General features: G+C 53.4%; 1 protein-coding gene across 1 annotated transcript; it reads right to left on the reverse strand.

Moving 5' to 3' along the window:
- Nucleotides 1-12,509: 12,509 nt before the first annotated feature.
- On the reverse strand, nucleotides 12,510-23,369 carry SCN2B (sodium channel, voltage gated, type II beta subunit). The gene is made up of 4 exons (XM_012655402.1): nucleotides 23,056-23,369; nucleotides 14,167-14,333; nucleotides 13,710-13,920; nucleotides 12,510-13,007 (listed from the first exon to the last, which is right to left on the reverse strand). The coding sequence occupies exons 1-4, from the start codon at nucleotides 23,123-23,125 to the stop codon at nucleotides 12,808-12,810; spliced, it is 648 nt and encodes a 215-aa protein (XP_012510856.1). The 5' UTR covers nucleotides 23,126-23,369; the 3' UTR covers nucleotides 12,510-12,807.
- Nucleotides 23,370-23,674: the final 305 nt, after the last annotated feature.

A 23,674-nucleotide genomic window follows, 5' to 3' on the forward strand; every position in this document is an offset into this window, starting at 1 on the left:
GGGGGGGGAGGAGGAGGAGCCGGAGCAGGAGCGGGAGGACGACTGAGCGCGCGCAGAGGCAAGCGAGGCTGCGCCTCTGCTCTGGAAGCGCTCCAGCCGCAGGAGGGGCGGTGGCCGCCGCGGAGCCGAGGGCGCCCCCACCCGCTGCGCACCCTCCTCGGCGCGCCCTGCCTCGTGGTCCCGGAGCCCCGGGACCAGGCCGGACCCCTCACTCCCTCTCCCGCCGGGCTGGGCTGCTGCGGCATGGCACTGCAGGGCCGGCCCGCAGCCGCCCGCATCATCCCCTGCGCTGAGCTGCCAATTGGGACAGTTCAGGGAGAGTAGAGGTGGAGCTTTGCGGTCTTTGGAAGCCTGTTTTGTTCTGCTTGAGGAGTACGGGAAGGGTAGCGTCTCTCTCTCCAGGGACCGCCAAGGGACCGCTCGCACGTCCGCAGCGGACGCTGCCGCAACGGGTAGGCGTGTGCGGGCTGGCCCACTGCGGCCGTGCCTCCCCGGTGGCCGCGCGACCTGACCGCGTGCGGCCTCGGGACCCGCGCCAGCTGCCTTCGCCCCGCTGCTCATCCCCTCCGCGGGTTGCTTTAGGCCTCAGGGAACTGAGCCTCCAATTGCAAACTGCCCCTGCCCACTGCCCCCCAACTTCCCCCATGTCTTCATAGACTCCTCTGACTCTACCAATCCGCGTCTGGTTTGTGGCCTGCGCCCCACTTCACCCCTACTTCTCATTTTTCCCACCTAAGTCTCGCCCTCCTCTAAGTGTTTCCCAGTGGCCCCTCCACCCCGCGATTCCGCAGACTCCCTCGGCCTCCCCTTTGGGGTAGGAGTGGAGGAGCCCAGGGTCACACCAGGTCAGAGTGCTGGGGTGAGACTGTGAGGGAGGCTTTTCCCAAACAGTCCTGAGTTTAATGTGAGCAGTGCTACTTGGGGTGGTGGTTCTGTAAATGACCTTGATACCCTCCTCAGCACCCCTTCCCACCTATCCAAGCCCCTCCCTCCACCACAAGGTCTCTTTGCTGTCTGGAGGCTGGCTCCAACCAGGAAACTCAACCCCTGTCCTGGCCTGGCCCCACTGCAGGCACACCAACGCACCCTCACCGCCCACCTTCTTCACCTGCGGTCCCTGGGTGGGCTTCAGAGCAATCATAGACCCCTTGCCGCTGTATGCAAAATGCCGAGTGTCTATTTGTTTTTTCTGGAGAGAGGATGGCTACCTTCTCTCAGTGCCGTGGTTATAGTGGTATAGCAGCTCTGGCCATTTATAACTGTGACTTTGAGCAAGTTATGCAATTTGCTGGAAAAGCCTCTGCTCCTCATCTGCAAGATGGTGAGAAGAATAATGTTTACCTCACAGGACTGTTTAGAGCAATATTGCCCTTAGACCAGGGCAACAGGGGCCCCAGCCCTCGGCTCCCAATTTTAGAGGGCCTCACTCTGCCCTCCTACTGGCCATGCCCATCCTCGCTGGAGAACGAGTGCATAAGACCAAGGAGGAGGCATGCGTCTCCCCCCTTCTAGGCTGTACTCTGGGTACCCAGGACCCTGAGTTGGTCTCTCAAGAGCTGACCACAAAGAGACCCAGGAAGTAGCCAGGGGCAGCTGTTTGCAGATGATGGGGAATGGATGGAGTTCGACATGCACCCCAGGCATGCACAAGAGCCCCCGTTGCTGCAGGACCAGATAAAAGAATGGGCCAGGGAATGGTCTGGAAATTCCATTTTGGACCTGATCTTCCAGGTCATCATGAAGGAAAAGTCCTCAATGGCAGAGGATAAAAGATCAATCTTAACACTTCGCTATCCTGATTTGTAGCTTATATTTAGACATACACTTAATTTCCATTCGTACCCTTGCCCCAAGCCTTGCAGCATCAGAAGTGGGCCTGGCTGTGCAAGGGAATGAGATATTATTGCATGTAAAAGTGCTCAGCAGAGCGCTAGGCACCGGGTAGACAGTACATTTGAACTTAAAGAGGTCTGTGGCCTGGAAAGGCTAAGCCTCTCCCCTCCCTCCAGGTTTGAAGGCTTACCCTGTCCTTCCCCCAGGATGTCCCTGTACTAAGTTAACGGGGCCAGGCATCCGTGCTGCCCACTTTATTTTTGCAGCAGGGGTCATGTTTCCCAGAGCAGTAGGCTGAGGTGAGCCAAAGGGAAAGAAAGTGACCCCTACCCAGAGAAGGGGGAGAGGCAGACTGAGCTCCGTGGCTATCTTTAGATCCCGGTGACAAGAGAAGGTGGCCTGGGTGCCCTCTCTGCACCTTCCTTGCTGCCTTGCTGTTAACCAGTTCTTAGAGTTGGAAGGGTCCTTGGGAAAGCCTCATGCCCCACAGAGGAAGAAAGAGGCTCAGAGAGGCAGAATGTGTGGCTCAAGGTCACCTAGAGAGTTACTGTTAAAGCAGGGTTAGAACTTCCCCCGTTATTTGATTTCCCCGTGCCACAGCCCCAGCTCTCCTCCAGAGAACACTCTGCAGCAGGGCAGAAAGAGTGCTTGAGAAATGCATTAGTGGCTGGAGGATTTTTACATTTATAGAGCACTTTCTTCAAAAATTCTCAAAAACCTAGGCCATTGATCTAGCTCAGAGGCTCCTCCCAAGGATGTGAGGATGTGGGTGAGGGTGACAAAACGTCGGAGTTCCTGCTCTCTCCTCTTTTGAAAATGATCTCTTGGAGGAACTGTCCCTGAGTTAGCTCCTCTTCACTCAGCTTAAAAGCCCACAGTCCCTGGGTGGGGACAGGAAGAAGCAGACACCATACCTTGGCTCCTGCCCCTCCCTTCTGCTGGAAGTCCCTTGAGTGAGGGCAGGGGTGGTGTCTTGGGACACAGCCCCCAGGTGTGGCCCCCCCTGATTCCTGGTGATGGCTCTTGGGTGGCCTGGCTCAGAAATACCTTGAAGAGCAAGTTTTCAGGGATGTAGAGATGCACTGGGCCCTGTGCCGAGGAGCTGTCAGAGGACTGTCCACTCTGGAGGAACAGGGCCTAGATTTAAGGGGAAGGAGATTGTTTCCTTGAGGAGTCACGTAGGGTTCTTCGCAGCAGTTCGCCCAACAGACTTTTCAGAAACCAAGCGACCAGGCAACTGACTCAGTTGGTCGCCGGCTCCAGTCCAGGGAGCCGGACTGGAGCTGGGAAGGAGAGGTCCCTGTTTCCCTGAGGGGCTGGCCTAGAAAGGAGTCCGCATGTGGTGGGGAATGAGGCAGAGCTCCAGCTGCCTGCCTCTGCCAGCTGCCCTTACACCGGAAAGCACTCACCCCTGGGGGGGCATCGCCTTCTACAGATGACCAGGGTGGGTACATGGGAGCTCCCTCCCCTGTCAGTTCTCTGAAAGTGGCCAAGACCCCGCGTGGGGCAGGAAGGGAAACCAGAGCTCTGATGAGGTCTCCGGAGCTATTTTGAGAGGAGTTCCTCCTAAGTAACAAGAGCCTGGCAGGGAGCCTCCTCCCCCGCCTGGCTCCCCCATTGCCCTTGCCTGTCCGTCTCCCTCTCTCGCCTCCTCCCGAATAAACCCTCTCGCTCCTGTGGGGGCATCGGGAGCTCCATGTGGTGCTGACTCCGTTCCAGGAGCCAGAGGACACAGGGCTCTGCAGGGAGCACCCGCCCTCCCCCCCCCCCCCACAGCTCTCCTCTCGGACCAACACCAAGTGCAGCACCTGCTCCTCACCTTCCCTGAGCTACCCTCAGTCTCAGGACAGTGCACCTGCAGGCGGGAGATTCTCTGCCTTCCCTAGCTTAGAGTTAAATGCCCTCAAATCCTTCTGCCTCTTGGGTTGGGGTTCAGTGGATGCTGTCTGGAACTTTGGGAGCCCCCTTCTAGGACACCTAGGTCTGTTCTCTGCCCTCCCCCACTCCCCACCCCCTCCCTTCAGCTCAGTGTGCCCGCCTGACCCAGCCATAGTCTCAACATCCACTGAAGTTTGGCAGGTGCCGCAGGGGTTAACAGGACAGCATGCACCAAATCAGCCTGCAGGCGCGTGGCTTAGCGGTCCAGCAAGGAACAGGGCACTGGCCGCCTCAGCCCGACGGCTCCCCAGACCTCACGTCAGCGAGCTGGAGTAAAGATAAACTTTCTGAACCCTCCTCCCAGGGGGAGTCCATCACTTCTCATTTATCTCCACTTTCTAAAGGCTCTGGACACAGGCAAGTAGGCAGCCACCTCCTCTGTCTCCCTTCCTCTCTTTCTGTTTTCTGCCAGGTTCTGTCCAAACATCCTTTCAGCCAAAGGGAGTTAGGGAGCCCCAGACGGATGAGCTCATTGGGAGGAGGAGGGCAGAGGGAGGAGGGAGCTGAAATATCCTGACCAGAGAGATGCTCACCGGACAGTCCCAAGCTGGAGAGGGTGTGTGCCCACTTCCAGGGACAGGCATATGCTGTTTCCCTGCTGCAGCTCGGAGATGGGGTGAGTCCCGGGCATCTCTTTGTTCTGGGCCATGGGTCACCATGCCCCACCGCCTGCCCATTCAGGGAGGATGGGGGCTCAGGAGGGCTGGGGGCTGGAGGCATTGGGAAGGTTTGTCATTCATTGCAGCCTGCTGCTCACGGGACTGCCTTGTCAGTTGAATGGCCAGATGTCCTCCTGGAACCCTAGACCTGGTCCTGCCCCTGGAAGGGGCAACTCAGACAGAGTGACCGAGCCAGAGCGCAGAATGGCGTGGAATCCCAGGCGGGACTCCCTAAGTGCTCTGGTCTCGACCCCTGGGAACACTTTAGTGTGGGAGCAGTGCGTCCTGCAGAGTGCGGGGTGAGGAGAAGTGGCAGGGGCAGGGGAGGGGGAAGGAAAGGGAGGGGACCATGGGAGCAGAAGAGAGTTGTCCTGGGGTAAAGGACAACTTGAAGGAGTTGGAGTGTGACTCAGGCTGAGAAGGAGGGGTAGGGGCAGGGAGACAACTGGCCAGTAAGTGAAGAGGAGGATTCGCGGCCTTTCCTTCCCAAGGGAGAGGAGCCAGAAGCCGGCAGGGCACACGGTGGCCAGCAGAGGCTGCCACTGTTTGCACAGAGCTGTGCAGTCAAGGCCAGGTCGTGCAGGGGTGGGATGTGAGGGGCCCACCGGGAAAGCTCGGCCTTCGCTCCCAGACACTTTTGCCCTTACACTATTGTCCCTGGTCATTTTGAGGATGGCTCCAAGTCACCCTTCCCCCAGCCACCCCTAAGCCGTGGGACTGCAAGAGGCCAGTCCACCGTCCTTCCTCGTAGTGCATTGTGATGGCTTTGGCTCCACCAGGCCCTGAGTGTGAATATGGCTCTGCTGTTTCCTAGCCGTGTCACCTTGTGTGTGGCATACCTAGTCCATACATAGGAAAGAAGGCATGTTTTGAGGGGTTGTCCTGAAGGTGAAGTAAGCTGACATACACGGAATACCTAGCTCAGTAAACAGTGGCTGTTCTTACTAGTCTAGCCAGCTGCCCCTCCCCCATGCCCTCCAGGCCCCTTCAGGCTGGACATGAAAACCACCCCTGAGCTCTTCCAACAGGGTAGGCTCCAGTGGAGAGCCGCGTGGGTGCAAGCGTGCTACGGGCAGGGATGGGGTGCTGCAGACTTTGGCAAAGCTGGGAGGGCTCAGAGAGAGGGAGGCGAAGAGTCTAGACTGGAAAGACAGGGGAATCTTTGCCCCGGCTGCTGGGCCTAGGCGGGCAAGTTGGGCTTGGCCTGATCTTTGGAAAGAAGCTCCCCAAGGATACCTGGCTTGACATTTCCCACCCTCTCCCAGCCTATTTCCCGCTGTTCACAGGGGCTTGCCAATGTCCCCCACACACGCCCCACTGTCGATAAGTCAGATGAAGGGGTCCCAGGGAACCAATGTGGCCTGGGGAGGACTAACTGAGTAAGAAAGCAAAGGGTCGGGAGTTTGCCCACGTATGTGTTATATTTACCTTCAGCCAAGCAAGAGTTAATCCCACTTATATCATTTGAGCCCTAAAATAAGGACTGCAGAGGGCCATTGTCGGTAAATTTAAAGGCCATCTAAAGTATGCCCTGATATAAGAATCTTCTTGACAACACCCCCGAGCTATGCTTGAATATTTTCTGGGATGGGAATCTCATTACCTCAAGAAACTCAACCCTCTGCACCGCTCTGACTTATATTGGATCAATATCTGTCTCTGACTGCCAGTCCTAATGTTTTGCCTTGGAACAGAATGGCACAAGTCTAATCTTTCTCCCTGTGGCCACAGCCCAGGCTACTGTATTGGCCAACAGCTGTGATACTCACTTCCCCTCCTGGCTGAACACATACTCTTTCTGCCCATCTGCCCACAGGAAAGGCTCTCGATGTGCCGAGGCAAATACTTCCTAGTCCCTTTGCCACCTGTTTACAAGGAATATTTCCCAGTGAGAAGCAGAGGCAACTGTGGTTGGGATAAAGGTGACTTCGCCAGGGCTATAAGGGAAAGCCCCTCCCACGGAATCCCAAGTAGCCAAGATGAGCGTCCAGTGTCCACTTGTCCCCCCCTCCCCAACACCTTCTGGACTCTGAAGGTCATTGTAGCAGAGAAAAGGAAACGCAGCCTCACCAGACACCCATTCCCCCACCCCCCACTCATCTATTCCCATCACCTCTGTCTCCAGGTGTCTCTGTCTCCCTTTTCTCCTAAGCTAGACTCCACTGACCTCCCAAGTCTACATGCCATGTCAGGAAGCCAGGATGTGGCTCTCAGCTCGGCTTCCTCTCCCCAGACCCTCTGGCGTTCTTATCCACTGGGTGTCCGGAGCCCATCCTGAGAGATGGTTGGCACCCAGGACATCAGCATGGGAGCAGGCAGCCAGGAATGACTGGAACCCGGTGGGCTTCGGGCTGAAAGTCTGTGGGAAGGGTGAGGGGCAGCGCTATCAGGGCTCTCTGAGAAGGGTTCCTGTGGGGCCCTTCCAGCATGGACCTTCTGAGCCCCCAAAGAGCATATTCAGAAGGCCAGGAGACCCAGTGGGACTCACCCCCCGTCCTACCTCCAGGTGCCCAGCCCACATCCCACCAGGCACCGACCCAGGCTCCTCTCATCTGAAATTTTTTCCAGACTATCCCCGACCCCTGCAAGACGGGAGGGAGATAAGTAGCCCAAGCGGGCCCGTGTACAACCCAACACGAGGCAAGTCACACCAACGGGGTGTGGGAACGGGACTCTGGGAACTAGTGGCTTAAAGGACCTGAGTCTTCTCGCCCAGGGACATCAGGTCAGCCCAGGGAAGGCCTTTACCGGAGAAAGAGAGACTTGGGTTCCAGTCCTTGCTCTGTCATTAGCCAACTTTGTGACTTTGGACAAATCACTTTCCTCTCTGAACCTCAGCTTTGAAAACTGAGCCCTTAAGGAAGCACAAGTGCTTCTTTTAGATCAACTCAGGCCCAGCTGGCGAGGGCCAGGGCAGGAGCCTGGACTGGTGTGTGCTGCTGTGTCGGGCATGAGGCCCGGTGCCAGCTGTGGGCTGGGAGAAGAACAGCAGCCCCCGAGCCTGACCCTAGATCCTGTCTTTGTGCTTCATTCATCCTGCGGCCTTCAGCAAGTCACTTCCCTGTTCTGGCCCCCAGTTTCCCCTTCAGGACAGTGAGGAGGCTTGACCAGGTTTTCCTTGGGGGCCTCCCACCTCTGACGTTGCGAAGGTTTACTCTCCCACCCCACTCCTTTTGGCAGCCAGCGTGGGCTGGCCAATGGCTGTCCCACTGGGGTACCCCACGGGTGGGAGGAGGCTCCAGTGGGAGTTGGGAGGCTCTTGTACAGGTACTTCTACCTCAATTGAGGGGTGCAGGAAACCAGTGACCAATAATTCTGAGCACCAGGGTGGGAACTAGCCCTTTCCCCACAAGGCAGCTCATTCCACAATCAAGATCATCCTACCCAGCCCCAAGCAGACTGGGCCAAAGAAGACCAATTGAGGGGAGGCGTCTGAGCCAAATCCAACCCTCCAGAAGCCAGGCTCAGCTCAAGTTCTCGCTTTTTGGAGAACAGCCCAGTGAAGAAGACGCTGCTGCCCTGGCCAGATATCAGGTGCCTGCGTCCACCCCGGAAGGAACCAGCCAGAACCCCTGGTGCCTTCTCCTGCTCAGTCCACATCTTCTGCCCCAGTGTCCCTATCTGTTGAGTAGAGAAGCACCCTCCCTGACATCCCAAGGACTCAGAGGCTCCCGGGGACAGACATCTTCTTAAACCAAGGGATCTTTGGTTCTTTTAAGTACCAGCCACCTTTGTTTAATGCTACCACCTCCTGTCTGGCTTCTCTCTCAGGTGGCAGCTGTAATCTTTGCAGGCATTAGGGCTACCCGTGTCAGGACACTCCTGGAATATTCCTAACCACCAACCGCTGGTGAAGGCTCTGGGTCACCAGGGAGCAGACAGAAATGAGAGAGAAACCAGGAGAAAAGTGGAACCAACTGCTTAAGCATTTCCTTGCCATTGAGCAAATCGAAGCTTTTCTTGTCTGGCAAGCCTCCTTGGCAAGAGTGTTTGTGTGTTCTGTGTGTGTGTCTCTGTGTGTGTGTGCAAGAAAGAGAGAGAGAGAGATGCAAAATGCAAAGAGACAGAAGAATGGGGAGCAAGGGAGAAAAAGGGCAGGGTGGGTCCTGGACAGTGACACCCCTAGCCAGGGGGTTGCCTTTGGTTCTGAACTCCTTAGGATCTACGGCAATGCCGCCCTGAACGCGCCCGATCCCATCTTAACTCCTTAGGGCTAATTCTGCAGCATGTGAATAGGATCCAGCAGTATGTAGGTGGGACAGGAGTCACCTGACCCGTCCCACCAGCCACCTTCCTGCATGAAGTTACACAAGGACAGACTCTGACCCGCTGTACTCTGTTTTTCCCCAGTCTGGAGCAGGCAAGAGAGACGTCTGTCTAATCAGGCGCTGTCGAGAAACAGGGAGCAGATTCCATCCACGGAGAGAATAGGCCATGTCCACATGACAGCCTCGGGGGCTTGCAGTGTTGTCTCCATCCCAGAAATAATCAAGAGCCCTCCAAGGAGTAGGTGCTCAGCCACCCTGTCCCAGAGTGCTCCCCATAGTGGGTAAAGTCCCCAGAGGCTTGGGGAAGTCAAAAGGATGAAACATCTATCAACAAGAGTGAAGGATGACCTCGTCCTTGTAAGGCAAGAGCTTTGAGGGCCTCCGGTGGTGGAGATCTGGAGTGCAATGGGGTTACCAGGAAGGGAGCATCAGAGGCCAGGATCCTGGCCAAGCTTCCACCTACCCTGCTCTGCACCCCTGGATAAAGCCACACATGAGGGACGTTCAGGGAGACAGTCTGTTTATTGTCACCGATAGATCCAAGGCATAAGACAAACTGCAAAAGAAACTCAGTCTGTGCCCAAAAGCAGATACATCCAGCAGTCGGGTCCCAGCGGGTCGTTTAAGTTTCTCTCCCCTTCCAACCACTACATAGCACAAAAACCTAGAACGTGCGTAAGTAGTTGGGTTTCCCCTCCAAGTGCACAAAGAGCAATAAGGACATTCATTCCATGATTTGCCTTTGGTGAATCAACTCAAAACATTGAGAAGTGATTACACCTCCCCCCCCCACAATGTAACTTTTGGGGCAGGTGAAGTGAGATGTTTTATATTTGTATATATAATATATCTATACCTCTATATATAGACTATGTACAATGCATCAGCAAGCTTCAATACAGGAAGACATCAGCAAGAGACACAGCAAGAGACACAGGCTGCCTATCCTTACAACAAGTAGGAAGGAAAATTTCTTGATTCATCACCCGTTAACTGCACCAAGCCATTCCTGTGGCCTGGGACTATTCTTTTGGACCTGGCCAGTATTTTCAATTGTCTTTCTGCTTAACCTGACCTTGTAAATATTTACCAGCCCAACCTCCCGAAGGAGACTCACAGAGAGAACTATGGATCCAGTCAGCTTTTCCTTTCTATAAATTGGGAATAACTGTGCTGAGTCCATAGCTAGGGGCGGATACCTATTTCCAAAGCCAGTTCCAAGGCACCTCAAGGCATTTCAGTCCTGAAAAATTGTGCTTTGTTCTTATAAGCTAAATCCCATGGGTTAGCCAGCCTGTCTCTCTTTGCAGTGGCCCTTAATGAGAAGAAGGAGACAGAGAGGAGGGCTCTGAGAGAGCGGGAGAGAGAGGCAGGGGCGGCGGAGAAGCCAGCAGACTGAAACCAGCAGAGCACAGTGGTGAGAACATGCAGCCAGAAGTGGGGCTCGATCCCCACAGTGCAGGAAGCGGAACAGCTCGTCAGCATAAGGTAGTCAGAAAGCAGGGTAGAGAAATGCCGCTGCGGAAACATCTCACTGGTTTTCCACCTCTACTCACAGAAACCCCATTCTGCTCCCAACCTCACCGCCCTGGGGGAGGCAGCTCTGTGAGACCCCTGGAGGAGATTCCAAGAGGCTCCAGAAGAAAGTACATCCGAGGGCAGGGCCAGCACCTGGGCAGAGACGCTCCTGACCCAGCCCCATCTACCAGAGGCATTGCTTTCTTTGGGCCCCATTCCAACAGCGCAGAGAAGGAAGAGACCCCAGAAGTCCTGGGCTTCTTGATGGAGAGTTAGGATTTCCTAGAATGAACTAGGGAATCTTGCAAATAATTCCCCCAAATGTTATGAGTCCTGGAAAAAGGAAAAGTTCCCAATATCAGCACAGATCCTCACTCATCCTGGGAGAGGAGGGCACTTAAGGGGTGACCAAAAAATGAAATCTGCAAGCTGCAGAAATGTATACAACCACCCTTGGTCTCAGCTGGCAGGAGGTGCCCACCACCCACCTCTCGGCCCCCAGCTGGGCAGCTCAGAGGATGGGCAGTGTCCACCTGCCCCAGGCATCCTGGTGGCTTAGCCCACCCCGGTTGGCAGTGTATTGATTGGCAGTTAGGTACTGAGCTGATGAGTTAGAACTCCCAGATGGGCTGGACTCACCTCACCCAGGTGATATGTCTGGGTGCCTATCTCCCCCGGTCCCCCGTGCCCACACCACCTGGCCTCTGCACCTTCATCCTTGTCGTATCTTCCTTCTTTCCTCCCTTCCCAGGGCCGAGACTCTAGAATCTCTTCCTTCCTGCCCCAACTCTAGCCCTGGAAGCAGTGGCTGCAGAGGTGGAATTAGATGCACCAAAAAATTAATCTTGGTCCCTACTCCCTACAATGCTGACCTGGCAGTCTCCAACTCTGTATGGCTTTGTGTGCATCCTGGCACCTGGCACGGTGCCTGGCACATAGCAGATGCTCAATAAATGATTGCTGAACTGAAGTGAATTAAGCTGAACCTCCCATACACTATTTCTCTCTCCCCAAATTGGCCATCTGGTGGGCAGAGGCAGGATTGGTCCCTGAGACTGTCACAGTCCTGTTTCCACCCCCTTTCCCCAGACTTATTCCCTGCCCTGGGCACCTAACTCCCTGAGCACGGGCAGGGGTGGGGGTGAGCTCTGAGAAGGCTGGGCCGTGCTGGGGCCTTCCCGCCCCCACCCTCCTCCCAGTCCAAGCCCCGAGAGGTTCCTAGGAGAGTTCAGGGGTGGGCAAGCCCACCCTTCACCTCACAGGGAAAACTATGGCTCTGTTGATTCAGACTGGAGACGGAGGAGCCAGAGAAGAAAGCAGGACTCTCAGTATCTGTCGGTTGGAACCTCAGTTTCCCCATCTGTAGTATAAGTGACTTAGCTAGTTGATCTCTAAGAGTTTTCCAAGGTGGTATTCTCTGAGTCAGCAGTTTCCGTCTCTGTCTTTCTCCCTCTCTCAGGCTTAAACAGTTCCCTTGGAATGTGAGTGTGGTGGCAGTGAAAGTTGGCTCCCCACAAATGCGACATTGGTCCCCTCGAAGGGGCAGGGGAGTGTGGAACATGGCCGCAGATGGAACAGGGCTGGCTGCAGCTCTCAGAGGCTCCAAGGCCTCCCCTCACCATTGCCTCAACTTCCCTTCCCTGCTGTCTAGCCAACAGCCAGCTGGAAACCCCACTGAGGGCAACTGGGAAAGTCACACTGAAGCCCTAAAGCAAGCTGCCCCACTCTGCGCCCGGCCCGGGCGGGGGTGGTCACCCACTGGGGAGGGCCGTCTGCACAAACTCCATCTACATGGAGCCCCCACCCCTCATGTCCTCAGCTGACTTCGAAACTGGTGTCCCGCTGGTGGTACCCGTGGTGGAACACGACCCCTACCTGGAGCCGTTCTTCCGGCACTGTCCTCACCAGCAGTCCCAAGGGACTAGCAGCCAGTGGAAACCAGCGGACGCTGCTGGCAACAGAAACGAGGCCAGAACAGACCTCCCCGGGCCAAGGCCCCAGCCCTGGATTTCCTCCTGCGCCCTGGAAATGCTCAGTCATCCCCTTAACATACCTTCCCGCCCCCAAATTTTAGGAACCCATCGCCACCCCCAGCCCGATGGGGCTGCTCTGGGAACAGCCGGAGGAGCACAGCGATGCCACCCCTGAGGCCTTCATGAGGCAGCTCTGGTCAGCACAGGACAGACCTCCCCTCCCCACCAGCTCCTCCCTGAAGCCGCCACCAGACCAAGCACTGGGCAGGCTGGACAGCTGGCCTCCTCCCCCACCACTGCGTCTCCTCCCCCCTTCCCTCTGGGGACCCTCACGCGCGCCTCCTCCCCCCTCTCAGGGACTGGCAGGTTGGAGCCCCTTCTTCTCTCCTCTCCCCAGGGCCCACACGTCCCAGATGCCATGGCAGGTTTCTCAGATGGAAGAGAGGTGGTCACTCTTGGTGCAGGGGGCGGGATACGGAGTGTGAGGTTCAGGAGGCCCCAGGTTGGCCCTGAGGGTCTTGGTTCAAGGGAAGCACACCAAGAGAGGGCAGGCAGGGTCACTGTACAGGGCGGAGAGTGGGAGGAGACAGGACACAGGAGGCTGCAGGGCGGCTGCCGCTACTTGGCGCCATCGTCCGCGTTGCCCTCGCCGTCGGTCTTGCCCTCCTCCTCTGTCTTCAGGTCATCCGTGCTCAGCTTCTGCTCTTTTTTCCTCCTCACGCACTTGACCACCATCAGCACCAAGATGACCACAGCCAGGAAGCCCCCCACGGAGGCACCCACAATCACTGCCACCGTGGAGTCCCGCTCGGGGGGCTCTGGAGGAAGAAAAGAAGCAGAGCCACTGAGCACTAGGGCCGAAAAGGGGCCTCCCCCACCAGCCCCCTGCTCCCCATGGCGTGTGTGGGGTGGTCCCAACTTTGCTCTCCTCCAAGGACAGGACTTTTGTCAAAGCCAAAAAGCATCCCAGGTGACTGACCTCTAAGCACCCTCACCCTAAAATCTTGGGGCACCACAAAGCCCCCAGAAGAGGCGGTATGAGGGAGTATTTAAGAGCGTGGACTTTGAGATTAAACAGATCCATTTCAGGTCCTGATGGTACAGTCTATGGATTGTGTGACCTTAGGCAACTTATCCTCTCTAACCCCGGTTTCCCCATCTGTAAAATGGGGATAATAATAGTGCCTCCCTCACAAGGTTTTTGCGAGGATGAAAGGAAATAGCGCATGAACAGAGTTTAGCCCTATAAAGATTGAGGTATGGTAAGTGCCCAGTAAATGAAAGCTGCCATTATTATTATTAAGGTGTGATCACAATCAATATCACTACCAGGACTCTCTGGGACATGTTCCAGGTGCCCAGGGATGGGAGGGAAGAGTGGGTGCCTTCCACGTAGCACACGCTGTTGCTCCCAGCGTCAGGAGGGCGCAGCCTCCCCAGTGGGCCCTGGGCTAATACCACGGAGACGGGGTGGGTGGGAAAGTTCAGGGGCCCCACAGCAGCCGCTCCCCACCCCTCACCTTCCATGAGGACCTGCAGGTGGATCTTGCCGTGGCCGCGGTGGCGGTCGGGCGGGTTCATGATGTAGCAGTTGTAGATGCCCTCGTCCTCCAGCTGCACGTTCCTCAGCGTCACGGACACATCATACTTGCTGGGGTTCCCCGAGAACTCCACGCGGTCTCGGAACCGCTCCAGCTTCAGGTTAATGATCTTCATGCGGAACTGGAGGAACTGGGGAGTGGGGCCGAGGGAGGATAGTGGGGACACTCCTTCCTCCCATGCCCCCATTTACCGGGGAAAAGAGGCAGTTACCTCCAGAAGGGCCACCCAGGCGCAGCAACACACCTTGCTCCGGAGCCCTCTGGAGCAGACAGCCCAGCCAGAGGCCTCTGGGGCGCTGGCCCGGTGTAGGGGCAGGTGGTGGGAAAGGGGGCTTCATGCTCCTGCCTCCTCCCACACCCCCACCCCAGGACTCACCATCTCCTCGGAGCAGTTACTACACTCCTGGTAAGTCCAGTTCAGGGAGAACTGCTTGTGGTTCACTGTGTAGCAGGAGTTGAAGGTGCAGGGCAGGCGGGCATCAGAGCCATTGAGGACATGGAGGGTGGTAGGTACCGTGACCTCCATGCTCTGCCCTGGTGGCACTGCAAACAAAGCCACAAGCTGGTGAGGGTTCTTGCTGACAGGGCCAGGGAGAGGCAAGCCTCTGTACCCAGTGGTGAGGTGTGGAGAGTGAGGCAGAGCAGAGCTGTGGGCAGCGGCTGGGTTCCTTATAGCCACAGTCGGTGAGGGGGTAGGGGTGGAGTGGGCTCAGCACATAAGGGCCCCAGATGCGGCAGGTGGGGTGGAGAGAGACCAAGTCATCTGTCAAGTAGGGACAGCCAAATGGCCCCAAGCCTTTCCCAGGACCACTGTCGGGCAGCCCCTCCACCTGCCCCAGACCTGCCAGTGCCGCTTGCTAGCTAAAGACCATGGACGAGGGGCTTCGGTCTGCTTGCCTCCGTTTCCCCTTCCTCTCCACCACTGTTAGCCACCTGTGCTGGGCCAAAGCCCTTCCAGCTGAAACCGCAGGGCCCTGCATGGGGCAGGCAGCCTGAAGACAGAGGGAGATTCAGAAGGCCACACTCTCCACAGCCCAGGGACAGAGCAAAGCTGTGTTCCCAGCCCAGCCCAGCCCCCTTACCTTCTCCAGGCTTCTGACAGGCAGGAAAGAGGGCAGACGAGCCGTGGGAGGGAAGCGGTGCCCCAAAAGAAGAGGCACCGTTCCAAGTACCAGCTGATGGGTCTACAGGGACAGGAGTCCCTTTTAGAAATGTCAGGCCTGGAAACACCACAGCAAGGCGCTGATACAGGCTGGCAGGGTGGCAGGGTGGGAACCGCAGGCTCTGTGGAGTCCTTTGAGGGGACCTGGGAGCTGGGGCTGAGAAAGTCCTGTCCCACTGACATTCCAGGCAGGGCAGAGTCTACAGGGAGGCAAGCAAGGTGCCTATGACATGACATCTAAGGGGCATCTACTCTCAAGGTCACGCGAACACCTCCTTAAATGTCACGCCCTACGCACCTCACTGGACTCACCCTAGCCCTGGCCTTAACTCCAAGATTTCTCTGCCAATATTGTCAAAACTTTATCTCAATATATTAGTTTTCTGTATGGAGGATAAATAGTAGTGTTCAGCATCATTCATTCACTCATTTACCAAATATTTTCAAATCGCCTACTATGTGCCAGGCACTTAGTCTAGGCCCTGGGGGCTATTGCTGTGAACAAGACAGGCGAAGTCACTCTATTATGAAGCTTCCATTCTGGGGACAGACAGGAACGAGGAAAAAAACATTGAAATTGTAGTAATGATGCATGATTACAAGAAATAAAGCAAAGGGTGCTGGTTACGTAGGGTGCTCAGGTAAGACTGCTCTGAGGGGGTGACACTCAGGCAGCACCTGCCTAAATGGAGGGAGCCAGCCATTCGCAGCTCTGAAAAAATCGAGTTCCAAGGGCACAGACCCAGTGGCTGGAATGAGCTTCATGTATCTGAGGCAGAAGGAGCAGAGGCCAAAGGGGCGAGTGGTGAGACCTGCAGTCAGAGAGGTAGGCAGGGACCAGGTCACAAAGGGCCTTGCGGGCCAGAATATGGAGTTAGCGGTTTATTCTTCTCAGTGTGATAGGAAGTTACTAGAAGGATTGCGGATGGAGGACGCAGCTAGGAGTCTGTCCAGGCAAGAATTATGGCTGCTGATGTGGGAATAGTGTAGACAGGGGATCCGATTAGACTTGAGTTCAATCCGCTGCAAGAGCGTGGGCAAGCTCCTTTAGCTCCCTGAGCCCCGGTCTCGCCCTCTGTGAAACGCAGATGATGACACCTACCTCTCAGGGCTGTCATGATGATTAATATAAGCAGTAAGTGCTCAGCAAATGGTAGCTGTTATTATCCTAAATTCTCCTCAGGTTCTACCTTGTATACAGGAAGGGCTTTGCGGGCCTGAGGGCACCTTGGTGACAGATCCCTCAAGCCAGTCCCTTGGAATTCCCCCAGATCTGACAAACACCCCAGGCCTGCAGGGCTCCTGTTTTTCAAACCGATTTGTTGGACAAAGCTGCTGAGCCCCGTGCCAGAAGCAGCAGCCCTGCAACCTGCAAGCAGGGAAATCAAACTGCTCGGAGCCTCCTGCTCCGCCCAGCCTCTGAGCTGAGTGACCAGGGCAAGTGGCAGGACTTAGGAACAGGAGATGCTCTGAACTGCTCTAGATGGAGCGATAGGCTTGCAGATCTCACCTGCAGGGCCGAGGAGTCCAGATGTGCATTTAAGTGCTCATTAGGGTAGTACCAATTGGGGAGGCTGAGGGGGCCCTGCCAGAAAGAACAAAGCCCAGCGCCCAGCACCTGCACTTTCATAGCCATTCTGAAAGCGCCTGGCACAGTGCCAGGCCAGGAGGAGGTGTGCAGAAAATGCCAACACCACCCCCGCTCTGCAGAGGCTGAGAGATCTGAGAGAAGGCGCTGACAGCAGCTTGTCCTGAGCTCACCTCCCATCCCAGGAGTACTCTGTCGTTCTAGCCCCTTCCGTTGGAAGGTCTGCCACCTTCCCAGGCACCCACCACCACCACCACCAAAAAAAAGTAAGGGGCCTGTGACGCCTGGCTGCCCCTCAAGGTTGCGGTCCTCCTCGGGCCTGTCCCACCCCCGTCCAAGACCGCACTCCGGCTTAGAACTTGAACCGCACCATCCTGAAGGGGACAGCAGCACCCTGCCGCGGGGAAGGGCAGAGCAGAGCGAGCGCGGGGCCGTTTCTGGCTGGCGGGAGCGGGGCGGACAGGTGCAAAGCGGACTCCCCCGCGCCACCCTGCAGCGCGGTCCTGCAGGACACACCATGCAGGGCGCGTACGCCCCCTAGTGGTCACAGGGGGCAGACGTCAAGTCCCAACTGCGGCGAGGGCAAGGGGAGTCGCCGCATCCGAGGAAGCCAGAACTGGGACAGCCCCATTGTTCTAACGAAAGAGAGACCAGGAGAGAGAAACACAGAGAAAGGGACAAGCTGAGGCCAGAGTCGTGGCTCCTGACCACGATCCCCACTTCGGAATCCCAGAATCCGAGGTCTCCCCAGAACCTCAGAGGCTCCAGGCTGGAGGGCCTTCATTAAAGATGACCAAACCATTGCTCGGTAGGGTCAGAGGAGCCGGCAAGATCCTGGCCTCTTGATGATCTCTGCTGCCTCAGGAACGTAGCCGAACCCACAGCCAAGGCCACAGAAAGGACTTCATAACAATCACAAACTCTTACAAGGTGCTTACCATGTGCCAGGCACTGTTTAAGCCCCCTGCGTATTACCTCATTTTGATACTCACAAAAACCCTATTATCACCTCCACTTTTCAGATGAAGAAATGGAGCGCAAAGAAGTTAAATGAATAGCCCAAGCTCATAAATGACAAAGCTAGAATTTGAAGCCAGGCTGCCCGGCACCAGATGCGGCTGAAGGGTCAAAGTTAGGGGGGATGTGATTGTCATTCCAAGGCATCCCAGGGACCAGGTCTCCTGCCATCTACATGGCAGGTCCAGCCCCATCGCTTCCAGCCCCAGCTCCAGGCAGGCTGGCCAGCAGGGAATGGTCCTTTTGAAAGAAGCCTTCATCCAAGGCGAGCCCACAGTCTTCCTGGCTATCCCATTTGGGACCGTGTCTGGGGCCTGTGTCTCTTGATTGCCAACTCACAGAAAAGAAATGATATTCAACAGGGGTGCGTAAGGATGTGGCTTCTGATCTCAGTTCCAAAACATCACCAGTGCCAGGTCCCCCTCTCTCTCCAAAGCACAACTGGCCCCCCATGCTCCATGTCATCCACTGTTCTAACTGGCCCACCTTGCAGAAATCATGAAATTTGCTCATCCACCAAACGCTAACTCTTGCAATGACTGGAAGTTAATCTCTTCACTCCTCTTTCCAACCCTACAGCAACCTACGAGGCAGGTTATTTTCTTCTTGGTTAAAATAAAACAAAACAAAGAATGTCTAAGCAGAGAAATTTTCTCTGGGGGAAGAAGCCCCGCCTCCCAGGAGAGAGTGGCATCCAGCCGGATCTCCTCACCTGCACTGCCTCACCAGCCAGACCCTCCCAGTCCGGTCCATCCCCACGCAGCCAGGAGCAACCCATCCTCGTTAGTCCACACCTCCATCGGCTCCCTGTTGCTTTCAGGATCCAGTCCAGGCTCCCGGACATGGCTTCCAAGCCCTTTGCCATCGGGGAACAGCCTACATCCCAGCCGCATCTGCCAGCTCCCATCCCTCCATGCATCCTTCACTCCAGTGACCCCAGCTCTGGCTTTTTCTGAAAACACTGCCTTCTTTCCCTCCTCCATGCCTTTGCACATGTGTTTGCTTCAGGTTGGGAAGCTCATTCACCCTTCTGCCCCTGGGGCCCACCCACTTATCCTTCAGGTCCAGCTCATAAGGCATAGCCTCGGGAACAGTTTCCCCACTGTTCTTGTCCTTGCCCCAGTCCTGTTCCTGTCTCTTCCACATGACTCAGAGCCAGAACTGCATAGTGGCCAAGACCAGGGCTCTAATGCCCTGATCTTAGGCAGGATAGTTAACATTGCAGTGCCTCAGTTTCCTCATCTGTAACATAGGGGACAATAATAAGACTTACCTCATAGGGCTGTTATGAGGATTAAATGGCTTACTACGAACATAAAGCTCAGTGTGATACCTAGCACAGGCAGCCCTTGGCAAGAGATAGCTGCTATTCTTATTGTCACTAATACTGTTATTATTATTACAGCACATACAATGCTGTATTATTTGTTTGTGTGCCCGTGTTCCTCAAGAGGCTCCAGGGAACTGACTCTTACTCATCTTGGTATCCCAAGCACCCAGGACAGTATGTGGCACACAGTGGGCACTCAATAAAAGTCTATTGCTATACAGCAAAGGAAACAATCAACAAAGTGAAGAGACAACCCACAGAATGGGAGAAAATATTTGCAAACTACCCATCTGACAAGGGATTAATAACTAGAATATATAAGGAGCTCCCAAAACTCAATAGGAAAAAAATCAAATAATCTAATTTAAAAATGGGCAAAGGATCTGAATAGACATTTCTCAAAAGAAGATACACAGATGGCCAACAGGTATATGAAAAAATACTCAACATAATTAGTCATCAGAGAAATGCAAATCAAAACTACAATGAAATATCATCTCACCCCAGTTAAAATGACTTTTATCAAAAACCACAGGCAATAATGAATACTGGTGAGCATGTGGAGAAAGGGGAACCCTTGTACACCATTGGAGGGAATGTAAATTAGTGCAACCACTATGGAGGACAGTATGGAGGTTGCTCACAAAACTAAAAAGAAGGCTACCATATGACCCAGCAATCCCATCACTGGGTATATATCCAAAGGAGGGGAATTCAATATATGGAAAAGGTATCTGCACTCCTGTGTTTATTGTAGCAGTATTCACAATAGCCAAGATTTGGAATCAACCTAAGTGTCCATCAATGGACGAATGAATAAAGAAATTATGGTACATATACACAATGGAATAGTATATAGCCAAAAAAGGAATGAAATCCTGCTATTTGAAACAACATGGATGGAACTGGAGAACATTATGTTAAGTGAAACAAGCCAGGCACAGAAAGACCAACCTCACATGTTCTCACTCATATGGGGAAGCCAAATATTAAAAACAATTGACCTCATGGAGACAGAGATTAGAATGATGGTGACCAGAGGCTGGGAAGGGTAGCAGGAAGGCAGGGATAAATTGGGGATGGTTAATGGGTGCAAAAATATAGTGAGATAGAATGAACAATATTTGATAGCACAACAAAGTGACTATAATCAACAATGAGTTAGGGTATACTTTAAAATAACTACAAGAGTGGAATTGGAATGTTCCTAACACAAAGAAATGATAAATGCCTGAGGTGATGGGCACTCCAATTACCCTGATTTGATTAATTCACATTGTATGCCTGTATCAAAACATCACATGTACCTGATAAAGGTATATAACTATTACGTACCCATAATAATTTAAAAATAGAAGATAGGCTGATATAACTATTAAAATTTTACATATTCATTTGGCAAAAAATAAAGAAGATCAATAGATAAATAATCAGCCTGGAAAAATTTGTAATGTTGTTTACAGAAAAGGTTTATTTGCAATGATATTAAGAGAACAAAATATTAACGACAGAAAACACATAACTCAATTGAAAAATGGAAAAAGAATATGAGAAAATCATTAAAAGAAAAAAAAAGGCCAGTATCTAACAGCACATTAAAAGTAGATGGGGAAATGCCGATTAAAATGACAATAAGGTAAAATATTTTATTAATTTTGGTAGAAGCAAAAGAAAACCCTAATTACTGTTAAAATGGAGGTAAAATAATACTCTAATACTTTGCTTATAGCAATTTTAGAAAATATAATAACTAATGATCTAAAAACAGAAAATATTCCAAAATAACATGATTTTATTTGGTCAGACGCTATTAAAAATTAAGTTGAAATGAAAAATAATTAAAATTTAAAATATTTTTAAAATATATTTTTTAAAAATCTATTGAAAGGAGGGAAGACACCTTACCCACTATGTCTGGGTTCCTGCCCCAAGCAGCAGATATGTGCAGTGGGCTTGAGTGTGGACCAGGCTCCACTTTCTGAGCCTCTCCTAACACAATCTAGACTTTGGTAACCAGGCCAGTGACCTCAAAGTTAACAGTCTTGAAAAAAACTCTAGGGAAGCCCAATCATTCATCGCTTCTAGCTAAAACCTAGTTTCACATTCTTCTGCCATGTGTGTAACCAGTTGCTCACCTGCCCTTTCTCTTTGCCAGCTCTATAGCCATTCCAAGCCCAGCCATAACACTGTCCCCTCCCTTGTCACTTGTGCCATCCCTCCATCCTGGATCCGTTGTCCACTCAGCCATGGAGTGCCAGGGGCATGCCTCATTACAGCATCAATCAAGTTCAAGTTCAAGGTCTCCATTCCTGCATCCTCCCCCACCACCAACTCCCAGCCCCTTCACCCAGACCTCTCCATGCAGACTCCATCTTCCCCTAAGCCACACCTTAGGCGAGGGCTCCTGGTCCTGGAGCCCCCCTTATTTTCTTCACTTAAATACTCATCAGGCTGCCTCCCCTCCCGCAGGAAGCTCTCCCTAACTCCTGAGGGAGGTGCCTGTCCTCCAGCCTGGGCTTACAGGCAGGCCACACACCCAACTCCCCTTCTTTGAGCCTGCGTTTGAGATTCTTTGATCAATTACATGCTGTTTATATAGCAGTACCATTTCTTGAACGTTGGGGGCAGTAGAGTCCAACCTCAAAGAATATGCTGAAGTCCAAAACATTGGGTTCAAATCTCAGCTCCCCTTACACTAGTCATGTGATCTTATTGGGCAAGTTACTTAATTTCTCTGTGCCTCCTGTTTCCTCCCTATAACATTAGTATAACAATAGTATCTACCTCACGCCATTGCTGTGAGGACTAAACAAGATACACAGTGCATGCGCTCATGACAAGCACTCATAAATTAGCCATTGTTGAGCCCCGCTGTGTGCCAGACCCCAGACAAGCCAGGCAGCAGGCATTCTCCAGTGTACCCGTGAGAGAACTGAAGCTCAGAGGGGTTGAGTAACTTGCCTAGGGTCATTAACTAAATGACAAAGGTGGCTTTAAACCCAGGTCCAATTCCAAGGCTCATGCTCTTTCTACTGCGGAAGCTTCCATTCCTTCTCTGTTGTTCATTTGCCAAGTAGCTGAGCAAAGCTGATAGGATAGGCCTTACCATGCAGGCTGCCAGGGGCCCTGTGCTGCCTCTGTCCAGCAACTGCTGCCCAATACCCAGCACATCACACCACAGAAAAAGAGAAAGAGACTTCGAGATGGGGAATATCCCCACCAACAATCCTTGGACTTTTACCCGCAGTTGCTGCATAAGCAATGAGTAAGTTTAGGAGCAAGAATGAAACTACCGATAAAGCAGGCTTGCAAATAACTTTCTAGCCCACCAACCCCCCCAGAAAGTCTATGAGTGGTCAAATATGAAATTAATATTTGGAGCCACTTCACAAGACAATCTTTAAGGCTGGGCTGGACAGTTCTGAGACTGGCTTTAAAGGGCCACAGCCTCGCTCAGCCCATGGTTTTCACTTTTTTTTTTTTTTTTCTTTTTTCCCTGAGTCCCTTCACCCTACCCCTCCTCCACTCCACCTGGCCCAAGCCGGAGGTGCCTTCTCCATCAGTGCCTGCCTCAGCAGGTCTCCTCCCAACCCAGAGATCATTCCCCAAGCCTGCTTCCCACCTCCTCCCACACACATTCCAACAAATCGGTCGGACCAGGATTGCCAGGAAACCAGACAGACCCAGACTCAACTTTCTGCCCCCAGCTCCCTCGCACGCTTTCTCTCCTAATACCCTAAATCCACCAGATTTCAAGTATCAAGGCTCGAAAAGAAGCCCCTTAAGGAAGCATGAAATCCCAGGACCCCACGTTTGCAGTAACTACAAAAAAAAAAAAAAATCCGTGAAGAGACCCTGCAGATCAGTCTGCCCTCTGCCCCACGCCCGCGTAGGTCCATTTCAGGGAAATCCCGAGAAAAACACCTCCCTTGACAATTTTCACCCCCGGAGCATCATTCAGATCCCCTGACTCAACATTTCTGTGACCAAGTCGTCCCGGCGTTATGCAGTCCCCAGCTAAGTCCCTCCGGCCCCCAGCACCTCCCTTCCCAAGGACACGGAGGGAAGCGCTAGCAATGTCTTCTTTCCTGTCCCCTGCCCCCATCCGCTCCCAGTTGCGGCTGCACTTCTGAACCCTCGGGAGCATGCAGATGTGAGTCTAACTTACCCAAAGAGAAAAAGAGACTGAGCCCCGTGAGACTGAAGGCAGGGCGAGGTAGCCAGGCATCTCTGTGCATTTTCAGAGACTGAGATGTTAGTCGGGCGGGCTAGGGGAGAGCGTGATTTGAGGGGCTGAGGACTACGAGGGTGGAATGGTTAGATGCTAAAAAAAAAAATGCACAGATGTACTTCAAAGACATATACAACATTAAGGAGGCTTTATTTCCATCTCTCTAATATGGCCGGCTAGTATGTAGCGGCTAAAAGCAGAGAGAGAGAGGGAGTGTATAAGGGAGGGAGAGAGAGGGAGAGCGAGAGAAAGGGGGGAATGGAGTAAATATTGTGGTTGGTGGATTTCAAAAAGCAGGTGGGAGGGCATAAAAAAAGTCTTTCTGAAAAGAACAAAATTCCCAGAAATTTTCACCTTCTAAAACAAGAACTAAAGGAAATCTTGCCTTCCTACTACACTTGGATGATTGTTGGATTTGGAAAGCTATCAGAGGAATCCATTTATTTCAAAGCTGCTGTAAGGGAGGAACTCTTTTTGTCATTTAAAGATACCCCAAAAAAGGCTCCCCCCACCCCCCCAAAAAAAAAGAGATGCTTGTTTTTGTGTTATTTGGAAA

The sequence above is a fragment of the Propithecus coquereli genome, unplaced genomic scaffold (genome assembly GCF_000956105.1).
Source record: "Propithecus coquereli isolate 6110/MARCELLA unplaced genomic scaffold, Pcoq_1.0 Scaffold477, whole genome shotgun sequence".
NCBI classification, from domain to species: Eukaryota; Metazoa; Chordata; class Mammalia; order Primates; family Indriidae; genus Propithecus; species Propithecus coquereli.

Bases quoted from the DNA above. Each gene is read 5' to 3' on its own strand.
- SCN2B (XM_012655402.1), bottom strand. From the start codon at position 23,125: ATGCACAGAGATGCCTGGCTACCTCGCCCTGCCTTCAGTCTCACGGGG. The intron at 13,921-14,166 runs GTGAGTCCTGGG...CCCACTCCCCAG, and splicing joins GTAACTGCTCCGAGGAGATG to TTCCTCCAGTTCCGCATGAA. The intron at 13,008-13,709 runs GTGAGGGGTGGG...TTCTTCCTCCAG, and splicing joins CCTGCAGGTCCTCATGGAAG to AGCCCCCCGAGCGGGACTCC.